This window comes from Carcharodon carcharias, chromosome 20, assembly GCF_017639515.1.
Source record: "Carcharodon carcharias isolate sCarCar2 chromosome 20, sCarCar2.pri, whole genome shotgun sequence".
NCBI lineage: Eukaryota > Metazoa > Chordata > Chondrichthyes > Lamniformes > Lamnidae > Carcharodon > Carcharodon carcharias.
The window spans coordinates 76,431,906-76,451,456 of record NC_054486.1 but is presented as its reverse complement, the minus strand read 5'-3'; the positions used below and the strand labels follow the sequence as shown (position 1 = coordinate 76,451,456).

The 19,551-nt window shown below is 45.1% G+C and overlaps 1 protein-coding gene across 1 annotated transcript in view; it reads right to left on the bottom strand.

Annotated features, from left to right (window-relative positions):
- Positions 1 to 18,186, bottom strand: part of LOC121292349 (protein delta homolog 1) — a 34,808-nt gene extending 16,622 nt beyond the window's left edge. The window contains exons 1-2 of the mRNA XM_041214201.1: positions 18,046 to 18,186; positions 17,242 to 17,303 (exon numbers count right to left, since the gene is read on the bottom strand). Coding sequence (XP_041070135.1) covers positions 17,242 to 17,303; positions 18,046 to 18,186 — 203 coding nt within the window. The remainder of the gene's footprint in view (positions 1 to 17,241; positions 17,304 to 18,045) is intronic.
- Positions 18,187 to 19,551: the final 1,365 nt, after the last annotated feature.

The following is a 19,551-nucleotide window of genomic DNA, read 5'->3' as shown; positions in this document are numbered from 1 at the left end:
CGGGACTGGCTTATCAACGTCTGCAAGGCTAAAGCTTGCTTGGGGAAGGGGGAGAAGTGGCCTCAGGCAACGGAAGAGACTGCAGATGTCCAGAGGATGGGGGGGATGGGGGTGTGGGGGTCCAGAGGTCGAGGAGTAAGAGGGTCCAGAGGTCAGGGGGTCGGGGAGGTCCGAGGTCAGGTGTGGGAATCTGATGCCAGGCAGCAGATACATGGGAACACCACCACCTGGAAGTTCCCCTCCAAGCCACTCACCATCCTGACTTGGAAATATATCGCTGTTCCTTCAGTGTCACTGGGTCAAAATCCTGGAACTCCATCCCTAACAGCACTGTGGGTATACCTACACCACCTGGACTGCAGTGGTTCAAGAAAGCAGCTCACCACCACCTTCTCAAGGGCAATTCGGGGTGGACAATATTTGCTGGCCTAGCCAGTGAAGCCCACATCCCTTAAATGAATAAAAAAGTGTTCACCCGGGTAACTACATGTGATCAGAATTTCTTAACTTTTCTAGGCCTACCACTTCTTCTAGGTGCTGCCCTGACATCTGCAGCAGGGGTGGAGACAGCCTGGCCTTGTTGCCTCCACTTACTTTGGCGTGCATTCTCTGGAGAGCCAAGGACTTGAGGGCCCCGGCTTGCTTTGGCTGTCCTCCAGTGAAGCCCAACGCAAACTGGAGGAACAACACCTCATCTTCCGACTAGGCACTTTACAGCCTTCCGGACTGAATATTGAATTCAACAACTTTAGGTCTTGAGCTCCCTCCTCCATCCCCACCCCCTTTCTGTTTCCCCCTTCCTTTTGTTTTTTCCAATAAGTTATATATATTTTTCTTTTCCCACCTATTTCCATTATTTTTAAATATTTTTAAATCTTTTATGCTCCCCCCACCCCCACTAGAGCTACACCTTGAGTTCCCTACCATCCATTCTTAATTAGCACATTCGTTTAGATAATATCACCAACTTTAACACCTATGTGTTCTTTTGTTCTGTTGTTTGTGACATCTTTTGATGATCTGCTTCTATCAATGCTTGTTTGTCCCTGCAACCACACCAACCCCCTCCACTTCTCTCTCTCTCTCTCTCTCTCCCCTCCCACCACCCCACCCCCCCCACCCCCCCACCACCCCCCCCACACACACACCCACACACACACACACACACACACACACACACACACACACACACACACACACACACACACACACACACCTTAAACCAGCTTATATTTCAACTCTTTCTTGGACTCACTCAAGTTCTGTCAAAGGGTCATGAGGACTCGAAATGTCAACTCTTTTCTTCTCCGCCGATGCTGCCAGACCTGCTGAGTTTTTCCAGGTAATTCTGTTTTTGCTCCAGTGGGCCAACTGCTCCTTCTGCAGTGACAGAGGATCAGGTTGAGGGGGTCGTAGGCAAAGGGGACTCAGAGGGAGTGGACAGCCTCTGAGATTCCTGAGTGGATGATCCAGGGGTGTCCAGCTGCCGCTCCTCCCTTCGTGTGCCCAAGGGCCCCGGCCTGGCTCCTTGAGGAAAAGAAGCAGTTGGAATGACATTGAGGTGCCCCATTTCCCTTTCACGTTGTCATTGCAAGAACTCGCCCATGGCTACCATGATGAAGTGCAGGTCTGCACGCATCTCTGCGTAATTCTAGGCCACAGTCTCCATGGCGTCTGCCATCTTTCCCATGCAGACCTCTATTTATGCACTTGTATGCTTCACTTCATCAGAAAGCAGGTGGATGCACTTAACCAACTTGTGTGCCACTCTGTTGAGGGCTTCCAACAGCTCAGCGTGATGTTGCCCCACCTTCTGCTGACTCTTCACAATGATTTGGAAAGCCAAATCCAGAGGCTCGTCATCTGACATGGCCTAACAGATGCCTTTTCCCCAGCAGTCCTCTGATTGCCCGGGAGCTCGGCTGAACCTGCCTCCTCCAGCTGCTGACACATGTCTGTGCGGTGAACACCAAATTGTGAACCCAAGCCTGCTCTAGATCTAGGTCCCACTGAACTGTGCATCTCTGCACTGGTGGAGGGTGTGGGTAAGTGTTGTGACAGGGTTTCCAGGCTGCTTATTTCCAGCTCTTCAATTGAGGAGGTGTCCTCTTGGCTGGTGGTGAGGACCTGCATGGAGCTGAGGGACTGGCTGGCTGAGGGTATCGGCCGCTTGGCAGAGCTCCCTGTGAACCAAAGTAGCGATAATTAGTGCATGGCAGCAGAGTCAAAAACAGGAGAGAGAGCACTCACAGTTGTGTTGAGAGATAGTTGAAGTGATTCAGGATCCTCACAAGGGTGTTCGCTATCAACCTCACCGTCGCCACAGGCACGGTTCACGTCATCCCCAGTCAGCGCGATGGCACACTCCTCAAAGTAAGTGAGGGGTCTAATGTGGGCCACTCCACCCTCAGTCTGGGACCTCTCCCTGCTGTTGTGAGCCAGCTTCTCCTGCATAAAAACAGATGGGTAGAGTGTGAGCAGGACACATGGCCCTGTGTGGAACGTGTGTGTGGTGAGTGGAGCCATGGACAGGATGAGGACATTCGCGACAGAGGGTATGAGCCTGATGGAAATGTGAGGGTGTGCGTTAGAGTTAGTGGGGTTGTCCCTGGAGGTGCGAGATCCCTGTGTGATGGGTTTGTGAGTGTGTGAGTTGAGAGTGATGAGGTGGTTGACTTAGCCTGGTGGAACGGATGAGATCATTCATCTTCTTCCTGCACTGGATGGCTGACCACATCTGTGCTCCGGTGGTCCTAACCATCGTTGCCACTGCCCCCTACCAGGCCAGACTGGTGACTCTGGTGGACCTCCTGTGGCTAGAGTGGGGGTACAGGACATCGCAGTGACCTTCAACTGCATCCAGCAGGCTCCCCAGAGAGGCATGACTATATTTGGGGGCTGCCGCCTTCTTTGCTTTTGGGGCCATCAGTCACCTGGAGCGGTCCTGGTCAGTAGACATGAAGTAGGCTGCGCTCTGGTGCGCTTTAAATATGGTGTCCGTAGTGAGGCAGAGCTGATTTCATGGCTGGGCGGGCAAATCCAAGTCCGCCCGCTAGCAATCCGGCATATTTTCCACAAATAAATTATTAATGTGATAGGACACACCGGGAATGGGACGATATGGCACAAAACCTCGCCATTGCGGCCGGCAGCTAGAATATCTTTTTTCCCGCCCACTACCAAAATTTGTACAAATCTGGGTCAACTCCACCCTTTGAGGTCCCCATATCACAGATGCCTGTCTTCAGCCAATTCAATTCACTCCACATGATACCAAGAAATGGCTGAAGGCACTGGACACTGCAAAGGCTTTGGGCCCTGACAATACTCCGTCAATAGTCCAGAACTAGCCACACCTCTAGCCGAGCTGTTCCAGTACAGCTACAATGCTGGCATCTACCCAGCAATGTGGAAAATTGGCCAGGTGTGTCCTGTACACAAAAAGCAGGACAAATCTAAACCAGCCAATTATTGCAACATCTGTGTACTCTCGATCATAGCAAGGGGTCGTCAACAGTGCTATCGAGCGGCACTTACACAGGAATAACCTGCTCACCAATGCTCAGTTTGGATTCTGTCAGGGCCACTCAGCTCCTGACCTCATTACAGCCTTGGTTCAAACATGGATAAAAGAGCTGAACTTCAATAGTGACGTGAGAGTGACAACCCTTAACATCAAGACAGCATGCGACTGAATGTGGCACCAAGGAGCTCTAGCAAAACTGGAGTTAATGGGAATCAGGAAAAACTGGAGTCACACCTAGCACAAAGGAAGATGGTTGTGGTTGTTAGAGGTCAGTCATCTCAGTCCCAGGACCTCAGGATAGTGTCCTAGGCCCAACCATCCTCAGCTGCTTCATCAATGGCCTTCCCTCCATCATAAGGTCAGAAGTGGGGATGTTTGCTGACGATTGCACAATGTTCACATCATTAGCGACTCCACAAATACTGAAGCAGTCTGTGTCCATATGCAGCAAGACCTGGACAACATTCAGGCTTGGACTGATAAATGGGAAGTAACATTCACATCACACAAGTGCCAGATAATGACCATCTCCAACAAGAGTGAATTGAACCATTGCCCCTTGACATTCAATAGCACTACCATCACTGAATCCCACACTATCAACATTTTAGGGGTTAGTATTGACAAGAAAATGAACTGGACCAGACTTATAAATACTGTGGCTACAAAAGTTGGGAATTCTGTAGTGAGTAACTCACCTCCTGATTCTCTCTAGCCTATCCGCCAAGTAAGGAATGTGATGGAATACTCTCCACTTGCTTGGATGAGCGCAACTCCAACAATACTCAAGAACCTAACACCATCCAGGATAAAGCAGCCCACTTTATTGGCACCACATTCACTACCTTTAATGTTCATTTCCTCCACCACTGATGAACAGTGGCAGCAATGTGTACGATCTACAAGATACACTCCAGCAACTCACCAAGGCAACTTCAACAGCATCTTCCAAACCTGTGATTTCTACCACCTTGAAGGACAAGGGCAGCAGATACATGGAAACACCACCAAGGTTCCCTTTCAAGCCACACACCATCCTGACTTGGAATCACAGTTCCTTCATTGGCGCTGGGTCAAAATCCTGGAATTTACTTCCTAACAGCACTGTGTATGCCATACGGATTGCAGCAGTTCAGGAAAGCAGCTCACCATCACCTTCTCAAGGGCAACTAGGGATGGGCAATAAATGCTACCCTAGCCAGTGACGCCCACATCCTGTGAACGAATAAATAAAAAAAACTTCCTTTGCCTAGAGTACAAAAATCTATCAATCGCAGCCTTGGATATAGTGAACAACTGAGCATCACAGCCCTTTGGGGTAGAGAGTTCCAAAGATTCACATCCCCCAGTGAAGAAATTACTCATCTCAACTGAAATGACCAATCCCTCATCCTGAGACTCTGTGCCCTCCTAGTTCAAGTCTCTCCAGCCAAGGGAAACAGTAGGCTGTATTTTACCCTGGGGATGGTGGTTCCACCCTCTCATGTAAAAGTCAGGCGCAGGTTTGCCTCTGCTTGGCAGCTTGCTCTGTAGCCACTAAACAGCTGCCAGCCCTTCAATTGGATTCACGTCTCACCAGGAGTAAGCCCCACTTCAGAGAACTCCCAGCCAAGCAGGGAGCCGGCAGCTCTCATGTCCCAGCTGCTCTTTCAGGAACAGTGCCACTGCTGGGCTGCAGTGAGGTTGATGGGAAGGCATCCAGCATTGAATCCTGGATGTAGGGTGAGTCTGGGGTCTCACTGGTGGCATACTGGCAGGTGCTAGTGAGGGGGGTGGGGGGCATGATTGGAAAGGGTGGAAAGGGAGCTTCATACCTTAGGAAGGACCTTTGATGGGCATGGGTAAAATTCCTATAGTGGCAGGAGAAGGCCCTTAAGTGTCCATTGTTGGCCACAAAGGTCTCAATTGGCCCATGGGCAGATGGGTAACAGGTATGGTATCGCTGGCCTGACATCCAATTTTACACACCCCTCCAACATTTATATCATCTGATATCTGAGGCATAAAATTCAGCCCAGCCTCTCTGCAGCTACCACATCAAGCTTCCTCAGAATCCTATATGTTTCAGTGAGACCACCTTTCATTCTTCCAAACTCCAGACAATATAGGCCCAAGTTACTCAGCCTTTCATCATAGGACATTCTCTCATCCTACGGACCAATCTAGTGAACAGTCATTGTACCTCCTCCAAAGCTGGTATATCCTTCCTTGGATAAGAAGAAGAAACCTACGCAAAGGGCTCCAAGTGTGTGATCGCACCAAAGCCTTGGGCAATTGTAGCAAGGCTTTCTTACTCTGGTACTCCAACACCATTGCAATAAAGGCCAACATTCTAGTTACCTCCTTAGCTACTTGATGTACCTGCATGCTAACTCTGTGTTTCTTCCAAAAGGAAATATATCCTCATTCCTTCACTGTCACTGGGTCAAAATCCTGGAACTCTGTCCCTAACAGCACTGTGGGCACACTTTCACAACATGGACTGCAATGGTTCAAGAATGCAACTCACCACCACTTTATTAAGGGCAATTAGGGATGGGCAATAAATGTTGGCCTTGCCAGCGATGCCCACATCCCATGAACACCTGAAAGTACTGATAAACATCAATCACTTCAAGATTACAATAGTTAGGTCGTAGATGCTTCTATTGTTGACAGATCTATTCCCCAAAAAGCAAGATAATCCTTTAATTGTTGAATTCCACCTTCTCTACAGTTGGGATATTATCAGAGTCACCTTTGAAAGATCATTGCAGCAGGGGTTCTGAATCATTTTGCTTTTGAAGCCCCCTCCCATGTTATAAAAATTCCATGGATCCCCTGTAACACAACGTGCTTTTTCTGCACAAAAATTAGTTAAACTGTTTAACAAAGAGCCATGATAGACATGTTAGGCACATTGTCCTTCTGTACTCTATGATTCTATGAAAGTTGATCCATCAGTTTTATACACTTTAAGTACAAATGGCATCATCTTTCAAACTGTTCTCCTGGAAGAAAGACTCCATCAGGACTTCATTTAAAAATATCATGAACCCATTTAAAATGAGCAAATATAAATGCAGAGATTCCACCTCAGGCCAGCAGCTCTCTCAATAACATAGAAATATGTGACCAAAAACACGACCAGAATATTGACATTATTTAGCGACAGTTCTGGAATATTCCCCAAACCAGGCACTAATATTTCCAGCAGTGTGAGATCTAAACAACTGACTGTGTTTATATCCAAACAATATATAACTTATGTAAAGATTTGATGAATTCTGGCATGTTAAGGTCAGGATGTGGACATTGTAGAGGGTTAACTGATCTGCTGCACCATCATATAATCAAATTGATCACCTGTTCGATTTCAAATTCCTAAAACTCACAACTGTATTAGAAGCAAAAGGATGAGTTAACATGCTTGACAGGAGTCTTACTGATTTACTTACTGAAAACATGGCAAGCAAAAAGTTTATTTCATAAATTCAGTCATTTTTGTAAACTTGACTGTGCCAGTGTTATTAAGGTAAATCAGGGATCTGAGAACTAGATGGGGCAATGCAAAAGTAGGCCTGATATTCGAGGAGGTGGTTTGATTCTTTAAAGCAGCAAAATTATACTTTAATGTTTTCAACCTGTCACTTATTAATCCAGGAATCAATGTTCATAATACCAAAAAATGTGATCCATTATTTCGGATGAAACATATTATAAATTAGTTAAATCTCAAGGTTTTTTTTATTTATTCATGGGATGTGGGCTTCGCTGGTTGGGCCAGCATTTGTTGCCCATCCCTAGCCCTTAAGAAGGTGATGGTGAGCTGCTTTCTTCAACCGCTGCAGTCCATGTGGTGTAGGTACACCCACAGTGCAGTTACGGTGGGGGTATTTCCAGGATTTTGACCCAGCGACAATGAAGGAACAGCAATATATTTCCAAGTGGCGGTGTTCCCACCTATCTGCTGCCCTTGTCCTTCAAAATGGTAGTGGTCGTGGGTTTGGAAGGTGCTGTCTAAGGAACCTTGGTGAATTCCTGCAGTGCATCTTGTAGGTGGCACACACTGCTGCTACTGTGCGTAGGTGGTGGAGGGAGTGAATGTTTATGGATGTGGTGCCAAATAAGAGGGCTGCTTTGTCCTGGATAGTGTCAAGCTTCTTGAGAGTTGTGGCAGCTGCACTCATCCAGGCAAATGGGGAGTATTCCATCACACTCCTGAATTGTGCCTTGTAGATGGTGGACAGGCTTTGGGGAGTCAGGAGGTGAGTTACTCATCGCAGGATTCCTAACCTCTGACCTGCTCTTGTAGCCATAGTATTTATATGGCTAGTCCAGTTCAGTTTCTGGTCAATGGTAACCCCAGGATGTTGATAGTGGGAGCTTCAGTGATAGTAATGCCACTGAAAGTCAAGGGGAGTTGGTTGGATTCTCTCCTGTTGGTCATTGCCTGGCACTTGTGTGATGCAAATGTTACTTGCCACTTGTCAGCCCAAGCCTGATTATTGTCCAGGTCTTGCTACATTTGGACATGGACTGCTTCAATATCTGAGGAGTCGCAAATGGTAGTGAACATTGTGCAATCATCAATGAACATCTGACTTATGATGAAAGGAAGGTTATTGGTTAAGCAGGTGAGGACACTATACTGAGGAACTCCTGCAGTGATGTCCTGGAGCTGAGATGACTGACCTCCAACAACCACAACCATCTTCCTTTGTGCTAGGTATGGCCCCAACCATCGGAGAGTTTTCCCCATGATTCCCATTGACTCCAGTTTTGCTAGGGCCCCTTGGTGCCACACTCAGTCAAATGCAGCTTTCGATGGTAAGGGAAGTCACTCTCACCTCACCTCAGGAGATCAGCTCTTTTGTCCATGTTTGAACTAAGGCTGTAATGAGGTCAGGAGCTGAGTGGCCTTGGAAGAACCCAAACTGTGCATCAGTAAGCAGGTAATTGCTAAGCAAGTGATGCTTGATACCACTGTTGATGACTACTTCCATCAGTTTTCTGATGATCAACTGTAGACTAATGGGGCAGTAATTGGCCGGGTTGGATTTGATCTGCTTTTTGTGTATAGGACATATCCGGGCAATTTTCCACACAGCCGGGTAGATGTCAGTGTTGTAGCTGTACTGGAACAGCATGGTGGTGATGGAACCAACAAGAGAGATGCAGCAAGATTTGGAGCACAAGTCTTCAGTACTATTGCCAGAATTTTGTCAGTGCCCATAGCCTTTGCACTATCCAGTGCCTTCAGCCATGTCTTGATATCACGTGGAGTAAATCAAATTGGCATGTGTGATGCTGGGGACCTCTGGAGGAGGCCGAGATGGATCACCCACTCAGCACTGCTGGCTGAAGATTGTAGCAAACGCTTCAGCCTTATCTTTTGCACTGATGTGCTGGGCTCCTCCATCATTGAGGATGGGGATATTTATGGAGCCTCCTCCTCCAGTGAGTTGTTTGTCTACCACCATTCACGACTGGATGTGGCAGGACTGCAGAGCTTAGATCTGATCCGTTGGTTGTGGGGTCACTTAGCTATGTTGATCACTTGCTACTTATGCCATTTGGAATGCATGAAGTCCTGTGTTATACCTTCTCCAGGTTGACACCTTGTTTTTAGGTATGCTTGGTGCTGCTCCTGGCATGCCCTCCTGCACTCTTCATTGAACCAGGGTTTATCACCTGGCTTGATGGTAATGGTAGAGTGGGGGATATGCCGGGCCATGAGGATACAGATTGTATTCGAGTACAGTTCTCCTGCTGCTGATGGTCCACAGCGCCTCATGGGTGCCCAGTCTTGAGTTGCTAGGTCTGTTCAAAATCTATCCAATTTAGTACGGCGGTAGTGCCACACAACACGATGGAGGGTATCCTCAATGTGAAGGCGGGATTTCGTCTGCACAATGACTGTACGGTGGTCACTCCTACCGATACTGTCATGGACAGATGCATCTGTGGTTGGCAGGTTGATGAGGATGCGGTCAAGTATATTTTTCCCTCTTGTTGGTTCCATCACCACCTGCCACAGACCCAATCTGGCAGCTATGTCATTTAGAACTCAGCCAGTTCGGTCAGTAGTGGTGCTACCGAGCCACTCTTGGTGCTGGATATTGAAGTCCCCCACCCAGAGTACATTCTGCACCTTTGCCACCCTCAATGCTTCCTCCAAGTGATGTTCAACATGGAGGAGTGCTGATTCATCAGCTGAGGGAGGGCAGTACGTTGTAATCAGCAGGAGTTTTCCTTGCCAATACTTGACCTAATGCCATGAGACTTCATGGGGGCTGGAGTTGATACTGAGGACTCCCAGGGCAACTCCCTCCCAGCTGTATACCACTGTGCTGCCACCTCTGCTGGGTTTGTCCTGGCGGTGGGACAGGACATACAAAGGGATGGTGATGGTTGTGTCTGGGACATGATCTGTAAGATATGATTCCATGAAGATGACTATGTCAGGCTGTTGCTTGGCTAGTCTGTGTGACAGCTCTTCCAATTTTGGTACTAGCCCCCAGATGTTAGTAAGGAGGACTTTGCAGTGTCAACAGGGCTGAGTTTGCAGTTGTTGTTTCCGGTGCCTAGGTTGATGCCGGGCGGTCCATCCTGTTTCATTGCTTTTTTGAGACTTTGTAGCGGTTTGATACAACTGAGTGACTTGCTAAACAAAAACAGAATTACCTGGAAAAACTCAGCAGGTCTGGCAGCATCAGCGGAGAAGAAAGAAGTTGACGTTTCAAGTCCTCATGACCCTTTAACAGAACAGTTCTGTTGAAGGGTCATGAGGACTCGAAACATCAGCTTTTTTCTTCTCCGCCGATGCTGCCAGACCTGCTGAGTTTTTCCAGGTAATTCTGTTTTTGTTTCGGATTTCCAGCATCCGCAGTATTTTGTTTTTATATCTGAATGACTTGCTAGGCCATTTCAGAGGGCATTTAAGAGTCAACCACATTGCTGTGGGTCTGGAGTCACATGTAGGCCAGACCAGGTAAGATGGCAGATTTCCTTCCCTAGAGGAACCAGATGGGATTTTACAACAATCGTCAATGGTTTCATGGTCATCATTAGACTTTTAATTCCAGATTTTTACTGAACTCGCATCCCCAGAGCATTGTCCGGGTTCTCTGGATAACTAGTCCAGCGACAATACTACTATGCCACTGCCTCCCCCCAGGTACAGGTCAAATAGATCAAATTACAATGTCTGGCAACCTGTCCCCACAAAATCAATATTATTGGCAATGCAATCCTATTTAAAGCCAGGTAGCCCACTAGTGAGATACACGTGTCGATTGGTAAACTATGCCATGGGCATTAGGCTAGTGTGTAGAATTAAAATTAAATGTGTTACAAAAATACACACAAAAATCATTATGGCATATGTCAGAGTTGGATTTTCAGTGATTTCTTTGAATAGCTCTAACACATTCAGGAATTAATCATTTTATTTAATAAGCTGGTTACAAGAGCATCATTCATTGCTCCCGAAAATCGGTCTCATAGCATCATGAAGTACTGAAAGGCAAAGTCTTGATTAGAGCAACAACATTGGATCCTTTGCCCACCCAAACAGCAGGCTGCCTTTGCACAAGTGGACATCTTCGTCTCCTCAACATACACACACTAAAATATGTCTGAAACCTTCATTTGTGACAAGCGAGGTGGGCGGGATGGGGTTGGCAATCTTTTAAATCCTACAAAAAGGTAATCAGTTCTAGGGAATTGAGTGATCAATAGTGATACCAGCAGTGATCATTGAATATGAAGCAATAGGAAATCAAATCATTTTAGAAACCATATGAAGATTTTGTAGACCCTTTGAAAGATTCTTATGAACCACTAGGAGGCTGCAAATCCAGTTGAGAAGCCCCTGAGCTAGAACATTGAAAAAGTAAGAGCAGTCCTTTTATGTCTGCAAAACTGTCCACAAAAGTCTCAGGGTACATATCAAATGTGAAGTTGTGTTTGTAAAGAAACTAAGACTGGATACAGGAATGATCTGATGGTATTATTATTCCATGCCATCCATGGGTGCTTCTTTGAATCCAATTCAACACATATTCACGCTGGGAAAACCAGCGGTGAAATAAACAACTGAGACTAAACTCTGTCTGAGAGATGGAACATTAGGGGAATTGAACTGATGTGTGGGTCGCTTACAGCTACAGAGTGGGATATTGTTTGGTGAAGTTTCTTGAAATTGGCCCTGGGCAAGTATTTAAGAGTCTTCTGAAAGAAAAAAACGAGTTTCATTTTAACACAGATCAAAAAGAGGAATGGCGTGGTGGGGGATACAAATTTCTGCAGGGGTTCTTCCACTCGCATGGTATACTTTAGTCTGGGAACTCAAGAAAAATAATGAATGGTAGAAAGCCACATGAAATATTTCCTCTGGGCCCTCTTAAATAATTTAAAATTGGAATGTAATTGGCTTCTATCCTAAGGAATTATAAGTAATGTTCAACTCCAGACTGGTTACATAAACTGGAATTATTCTCAATACAATAAATCCGTGGTATCAATCTCAGTATGATTGAACTTAAATCCCACCAGAACATTGCACTGTTTGATACATGTTAGAACATCACAAAGGGAAAACATGTGACCAGATGTACATTATTTTACAGGATTATATTTTGTTACTGATTAATAACCACTGCCCTATGTCTACCTTGGTTCAACCATATGCTGCTGTCTATGAAGTCATTGTCATAGATGTCATTGTCCATTTTCTTTTATTCATTCATGGCATGTGGGCATCGCTGGCTAGGCCAGCATTTATTGCCCATCCCTAATTGCCCTTGAGAAGGTGGTGGTAAGCTGCCTTCGTGAACCGCTGCAGTCCATCATGGTGTAGGTACACCCACAACGCTGTTGGGAAGGGAGTTCCAGGATTTTGACCCAGCGACAGCGAAGGAACAGTGATATATTTCCAAGTCAGGATGGTGAATGACTTGGAGGGGAACTTCCAGCCAGTGGTGTTCCCATTTATCTGCTGCCCTTGTCCTTCTAGATGGTAATGGTCGTGGGTTTGGAAGGTGCTGTCTAAGGAGCGTTGGTGAATTCCTGCTGTGCATCCTGTAGATGGTACACACTGCTGCTATTGTGCATCAGTGGTAGAGGGAGTGAATGTTTGTGGATGTGGTGCCAATCAAGTGGGCCACTTTGTCCTGGACAGTGTCAAGTTTCTTGAGTGGGAACTGCACTCATCCAGGCAAGTGGGGAGTATTCCATCACACTACTGAATTGTGCCTTTTAGATGGTGGACAGGCTTTAGGGAGTTAGGAGGTGAGTTACTCATCACAGGATTCCTGGCCTCTGACTTGGTTTTGTAGCCATAGTATTTATATGGCTAGTCCAGTTCAGTTTCTGGTCAATAACAAGCCCCCAGGATGCTGATATCGGGGGAATTCAGTGATGGTAATGCCATTGAACATAAACGGGTGATGGTTGGATTCTCTCTTGTTGGAGGTGGTCATTGCCTGACACTTGTGTGGCACGAATGTTACTTACCACTTGCCAGCTCAAGCCTGGATATTGTCCAGGCCTCGCTGCACTTGGACATGGACTGCCTCAGCTTCTGAGGTGTCGTGAATGGTGCTTAACATCGTGCAACCATCTGACCTTATGCTGGAAGGAAGGTCGTTGGTGAAGCAGGTGAAGATGGTTGGGCCGAGGACATTACCCTGAGGAACTCCTGCATTGATGTCCTGGAGCTGAGATGACTAACCTCCAACAATCACAGCCATTTTCTTTTGTGCTAGGTATGACTCCAACCAACGGAGAGTTCTTCCCCTGATTCCCATTGACTCCAGTTTTGCTTTGGCTCCTTGATGCCACACTCAGTCAAATGTGGCCATGACGTCAAGGGCAGTCACTCTCACCTCACCTCAGGAGTTCAGCTCTTTTGTCCACGTTTGAACGAAGGCTGTAATGAGGTCAGGAGCTCAGTGGCCCTGGCGGAACCCAAACTGGGCGTCAGTGAGCAGGTTATTGGTAATAGGTACCGCTTGATAGCACTGTTGATGACCCCTTCCATTACTTTACTGATGATCGAGAGTAGACTGATGGGGTGGTAATTGGTCGGGTTGAATTTGTCCTGCTTTTTGTGTACAGGATGTATCCGGGCAATTTTCCACACAGCTGGATAGATTTACTGGAACAGCTTGGTTAGGAGCACGGCAAGCTCTGGAGCACAAGTCTTCAGTACTATTGCCGGAATATTGTCAGGGCCTATAGCCTTTTCAGTAACCAGTGCCTTCAGCCGTTTCTTGATATCACGTGGAGCGAATCAAATTGGCTGAAGACTGGCACCTGTGCTGCTGGGGACCTCTGGAGGAAGCCAAGATGGATCATCCACTTCTGGCTGAAGACTGTTGCAAATGCTTCAGCCTTATCTTTTGCACTGATGTGCTGGGCTCCTCCATCGTTGAGGATGGGGATATTTGTGAAGCTTCCTCCTCCAGTCAGTTGTTTAACTGTCCACCACGATTCACAACTGGATGTGACAGGATTGCAGTGCTTAGATCTGATCCGTTGGTTGTGGGATTGCTTAGGTCTGTTGATCACTTGCTGTTTATGCTGCTTGGAATGCATGCAGTCCTGTGTTATAGCTTCACCAGGTTGACATCTCATTTTTAGGTATGCCTGGTGCTGCTCCTGGCATGCCCTCCTGCACTCTTCATTGAACCAGGGTTCATCTCCTGGCTTGGTGGTAATGGTAGAGCTGGGAATATGGCAGGCCATGAGGTTACAGATTGTATTCAAGTACAATTCTGCTGCTGCTGATGGCCCACAGCGCCTCATGGATGCCCAGTCTTGAGTTGCTAGATCTGTTCAAAATCTATCCCATTTAGTATGGTGGTAGTGCCACATAACATAATGTAGGGTATCCTCAATGTGAAGGCAGGATTTCGTCTCCACAACGACTGTACGGTGGTCACTCCTACCGATACTGTCATGGACAGATGCATCTGTGGCTGGCAGGTTGGTGAGGATGCAATCAAGTATGTTTTTCCCTCTTGTTTGTTCCATCACCACCTGCCACAAACCCAGTCTGGCAGCTATGTCATTTAGGACTCGGCCAGTTCGGTCAGTAGTGGTGCTACTGAGCCACTCTTGGTGCTGGATATTGAAGTTCCCCACCCAGAGTACATTCTGCACCCTTGCCACCCTCAGTGCTTTCTCCAAGTCAACATGGAGGAGCGCTGATTCATCAGCTGAGGGTGGGCAGTATTTGGTAATCAGCAGGAGGTTTCCTTGCCTATGTTTGACCTGATACCATGAGACATCATGGGGTCCAGCGTTGAAGTTGAGGACTCCCAGGGCAACTCCTTCCCGACTGTATACCACTGTGCCGCCACCTCTGCTGGGTCTGTCCTGGCAGTGGGACAGGACATACCCAGGGATGGTGATGGTGGTGTCTGGGACATTATCTGTAAGATATGATTCCGTGAGGATGACTATGTCAGGCTTTTGCTTGACTAGTTTGTGAGACAGCTCTCCCAATTTTCGCACTAGCCCCCAGATGTTAGTTAGGGGGACTTTGCAGGGTCGACAAGGTTGCGATTGCCATTGTCATTTCCGATGCCTAGGTCGATGCCGTCCGGTTTTATTCCTTTTTTGTGACTTTGTAGCGGTTTAATACAACTGAGTGGCTTGCTAGGTCATTTCAGAAGGGAGTTAAGAGTCAACCACATTGCTGCGGGCCTGAAGACACATGTAGGCCAGACCAGGTTAAGATTTCCAGATAAGAAAAGGGAAAACAGATTTCATCACTGGTGACCCTGAGGTACATGCTAATGCTTCAGGTGGAAAACAGCTGTTTCAAAAGAAGAGCCATGTCAGTTATCTTTTTCAAGTAATTAAAATCAACATCTGTTATCCTGACTCAGATTTACTCCTTGAAAAATAACACACTCAGCAGATGCATAAGGTATTTCTTGTACATTTAATTAGCTTTATAAATAACACGGATGTAAAATTATTTAGCATAACTTTAATTTCGATGAGACAGTAATGACATTATGACATAATGAAATGTCCTAAGGTGCTTCACAGGAATATTATAAAACATAATAGAACACCAAGCCACAAAGGGGAGGTATTAGGGCAGATGACCAAAAGCTTGGTCAAATACGTAAGTTTAAAGGAGTGTCTTAAAGGAGGAAAGTGAGGTAGAGGGGCAGAGAGGCTGACACAGTCTCAGAACTAGGCAGCTGAAGGCAAGACCACCAATGGTCGAGTATTAAAATCAGGACTGCTCAAGAGGCCAGAATACAACAAATACAAAATTGAAGGAGTACTGCTATCTCGGAGGGCTGTAGGGGATGAAAGAGATAGGGAGGGGCCAGGCCTCAGAGGGATTTGAAAAACAAGGGTGAGTATTTTGAAATCAAGGCATTGTTTAACTGAGAGCCAGTATAGTTCAGCGAGCACAAGGGTGATGTGTGAACAGCATTTGGTGCAAGTTAGAACACAGCTACCAGAGTTTCGATACCCTCAAGATTAGAGAGAGTAGAATGTGGGAGGCCGGCCAGCAGTGCATTTCAATAGTCAAATCTAGGGATAACAAAGGTGTGAATAAGCAGCAGAAGAGGAGCTGGGGCAGGGAGAGATGGGCAATATTACAGAGGTGAAAATAGGCTGTCTTAATTATAGGCAGATATATGGTTAAATGCTCATCTCAGGGTCAAGTATGACATCAAAGTTGCTCTTGCAGAGTGCTGATATGGTCTCAACAGGCCAAATAGTCTCCTTCTGTGCTATGACCATTCAATGATTCTATGATAAAATGTCATTAGCCCAATGCTGGACAGTTGAGTCAAACAATGGTACTTTGTAATTATACATTAAAAAAATTCTTCACAAATCTGGAACTTAGGTAATATTTCCCTAACTGAATGTTTAATTGAGTTTGTACCTGCATTCACCAGTGGTCTCACAGAATCCATTTAATGAGTGACAGCCAAGTTTGCATTCAGTCCCTACAGGTACAGAAGAAAAATGTAAATTAGTAAATGATTGTCCAAGTAATGAGCAGAGTTACCATCCCTAGAAAACATTTATAAATATCACTCTGCAATTTCCAATGGACTATTTGACTCCATTATGTTTTTATTACTATCTACAATGGGCATTTAATATTATGGATAATAAAGATTTAATTATTCCTAGTATGCTATTTGTATCTCAGAGGTATGGTTTAATTGCTTACCCAATGATCTACTCTTTGTTTTAATTTCAGGTCAATTTCATATTTAAATCCGTAGAGCTTAATTCAAAGAATGGACTGAATTAATAATGGGATTGTCAGGCACTTGAGGTCTGATGTTCTTCTGCTGGTGAATGTTAAAGGGAAGTAAATATGAATAAAAAGTTGTGGAATGTCAGTTAATCATCTGTGTTTAGTTCTCCGCTGAGCATTCATATTCTTCAAGAACAGAAGTAAAAACATTGATGAAAAGTTTTACAAAGTCAATTTAACTTATTGAAAGGTGAGGGTGTGGAAAGGAGGAGAGCTGTCAGTACTGTAGGAATTTTATGAGCTGGGGCATAAATGAAGTATAATGAATGACTACACATGTTATGTTACAGGATGATAAAGAGATCCAGAAGTGCAAGGAGCATTGAACGTTTATTTGTAGGTACCATCCCTGTCAGTATGTCTTCTGCAATAGAGTCAACTACTTGTGAACAGTGGAGCAATGCTTCAGATTGCTCATGCTCACCTGAGAGGTGGCAGGTGAAATATGCCACTTGGTCCATGAAACCTGTAAGAACAGTCAACTATCTGCACCAAATTAAATGTGATATTGAAAATCACTACTGTCTGCAACACACATGCCATAGAAGCCCAACAGAGCTGGTGTGACAATATTAATGTGCCAATTTGGCTACTGCATTATTATTACATACACTACTGTGTCCTTGGTAATGTTTATTAATATGCTTGTGCAATATTGTGTATGTTATAGAATAATGATAAATATGGTATTTCCCACTCGTTCTGTTTCCCCTTCTAACTGCACAAATCCAATCCTTTCTAAACTCTAACCGAATAAAAGAAAGTTGTTTGCTTAGATGCCATGAGTACCTTCAACTCCTTGGTTACCCCAGCTGTTGTGTGATGAATCTTTTATTACATGTGATTTTTGCCTTGAAACTTATAGCGAGTCTGTTCTCATTGTTGTGGGTCTCAGATGTGGTAGTCATAGGTCTGGACTCATAGACAATGCTGGAGGCAAAGCTTTTGATAAACTCTGCCTTCTATTGAATATATTAACTGTGTACAAGACAGACTCAGCATGAGGCTCTACATAGAACTCTCTCTCTCCATGCTCTGGTGTCATGTGATCTTATGTCACTGATGATGTTGATTATATATTTACATATTTAACATTAACCCTTTATAATAATCTCCCCCCAGTCTCTGACTTCAATAAATATGACTTATATTATCCTTCATCTTCCCTGAAGTCTCTGTCTTCATCTCATCCCAAGATATTCCATGGACTCGATGGAAATCAGGATACCCTCAGTGGTTCTTTTTGTTCTTGGCAATGGTTGTAGTTTCTGGTCTGATTTGCATGATACTCATTCTTTTTCTTCTCAAGGTTGCATTGGAGTTCAAGAATTTCATTGCCTTTCTCATGACGAAGTTGCAACAGTTGCATCAGTCTTGGTTTTTAATTTGACATTCAGCCAACTGTTCTGAGTTGACAGCAATTCCTTTACCTGTTCAGGGCATTTTTTCATGATATTTAGAGACTACTGATACACAAAGTTCATCAAGTTTTAATGAAGATCTGTCTTCATTGAATTTGCTTCTACAAGTTTATCATTCAGATATTTTCAAGTCCTCATTCAAAAAACCTTCTGCTTCTTGTGGCTGACAGTCCAACATTCTCACCAGTTCTTGTTTTTCATTAGCAAACTCATCTTTCATGCATAAAAGTTGGTTCCCTTTACTGATCAGTTTTTCCTTAGCAAAGCCTAATTCCTCACACAGCCTTTGACATTTGTGCATTTCTGATACTAACTTTTCTTGGTTCTGGGCTAGTTGTTTTCCTTGCTCAAGTTTGTCCAGTTCCTTCACCTGCTGTTTCTGGGAAATGTTCTGTGTGGTCTTCTCAAGGTTTTCCAATTCATCAACTTTGTAGCTGAGTTGTAGACCTGTGCAAGCTTTTTGACTTAACACTGAACGTACTTGATGGTGGATCACATACAAAGTTTCTGTGACTTCTCCTCCTTTGCACTGAACTTTTACGGTCAACTGTCCCTTGACTTTCAGCCGAAAGCATCCTGGACTGTGGAGTGTTATTGTCAATAGCTGGAGGAAATCTGGTTTTAACCACTGTTCTGTGTTGAAAGAATTGAAGCTCCTGCTCTAGTATCTAATTTGATGTTTTATGTCATTAACCATAATGCCTGCATTCCAATAGTTCCCATTTGATCCTGTAATTTCTCCCAAGAATGATACTTCTGGTTCTTTTTATTTTTCAACTTCTTGATGCCTTCAATTTATTGAATGGTCCTTGATCTTGGCTGCTTCTCTATCAATGATTTTGTTAAGAGCTGTTTGCTGTGGAAACCTGATTTAAAATGGCCTCTCTTCTTGCAGGAATGGCAGTCTGCATTCTTGGGGCGGGAGGGTATCCTTCACGCTGATGCAGCCTTATCCTGCCACAATGCGAACACTGAATAATGGCGGCTAGCATGCCCTCTTCCCTTTTTCTTTGTTTGGGATTAGGTGTGCTGCAATTTCTATGTGCTATGAACTGGACTGTATCAGCCTGTTTATCTCCATGAGATTTCTTTTTCACCTTGAATAAAAATGTTGCTTTGCTTTCACTTTTCTGCCTGTCTCATTATCTGTACAGCCTTTAATAGGGTCAAATCCTTCCTTGACTGCAGAAAATCCAATACTGTCTCTTCTATGACTCCCAACACATTGCGATCCTGAATTAATTCATCTTTCAGGACTCCATATTCACAATTCTCAGCTAATCGATACAGCTGATTATTAAAGGAAGTTATGC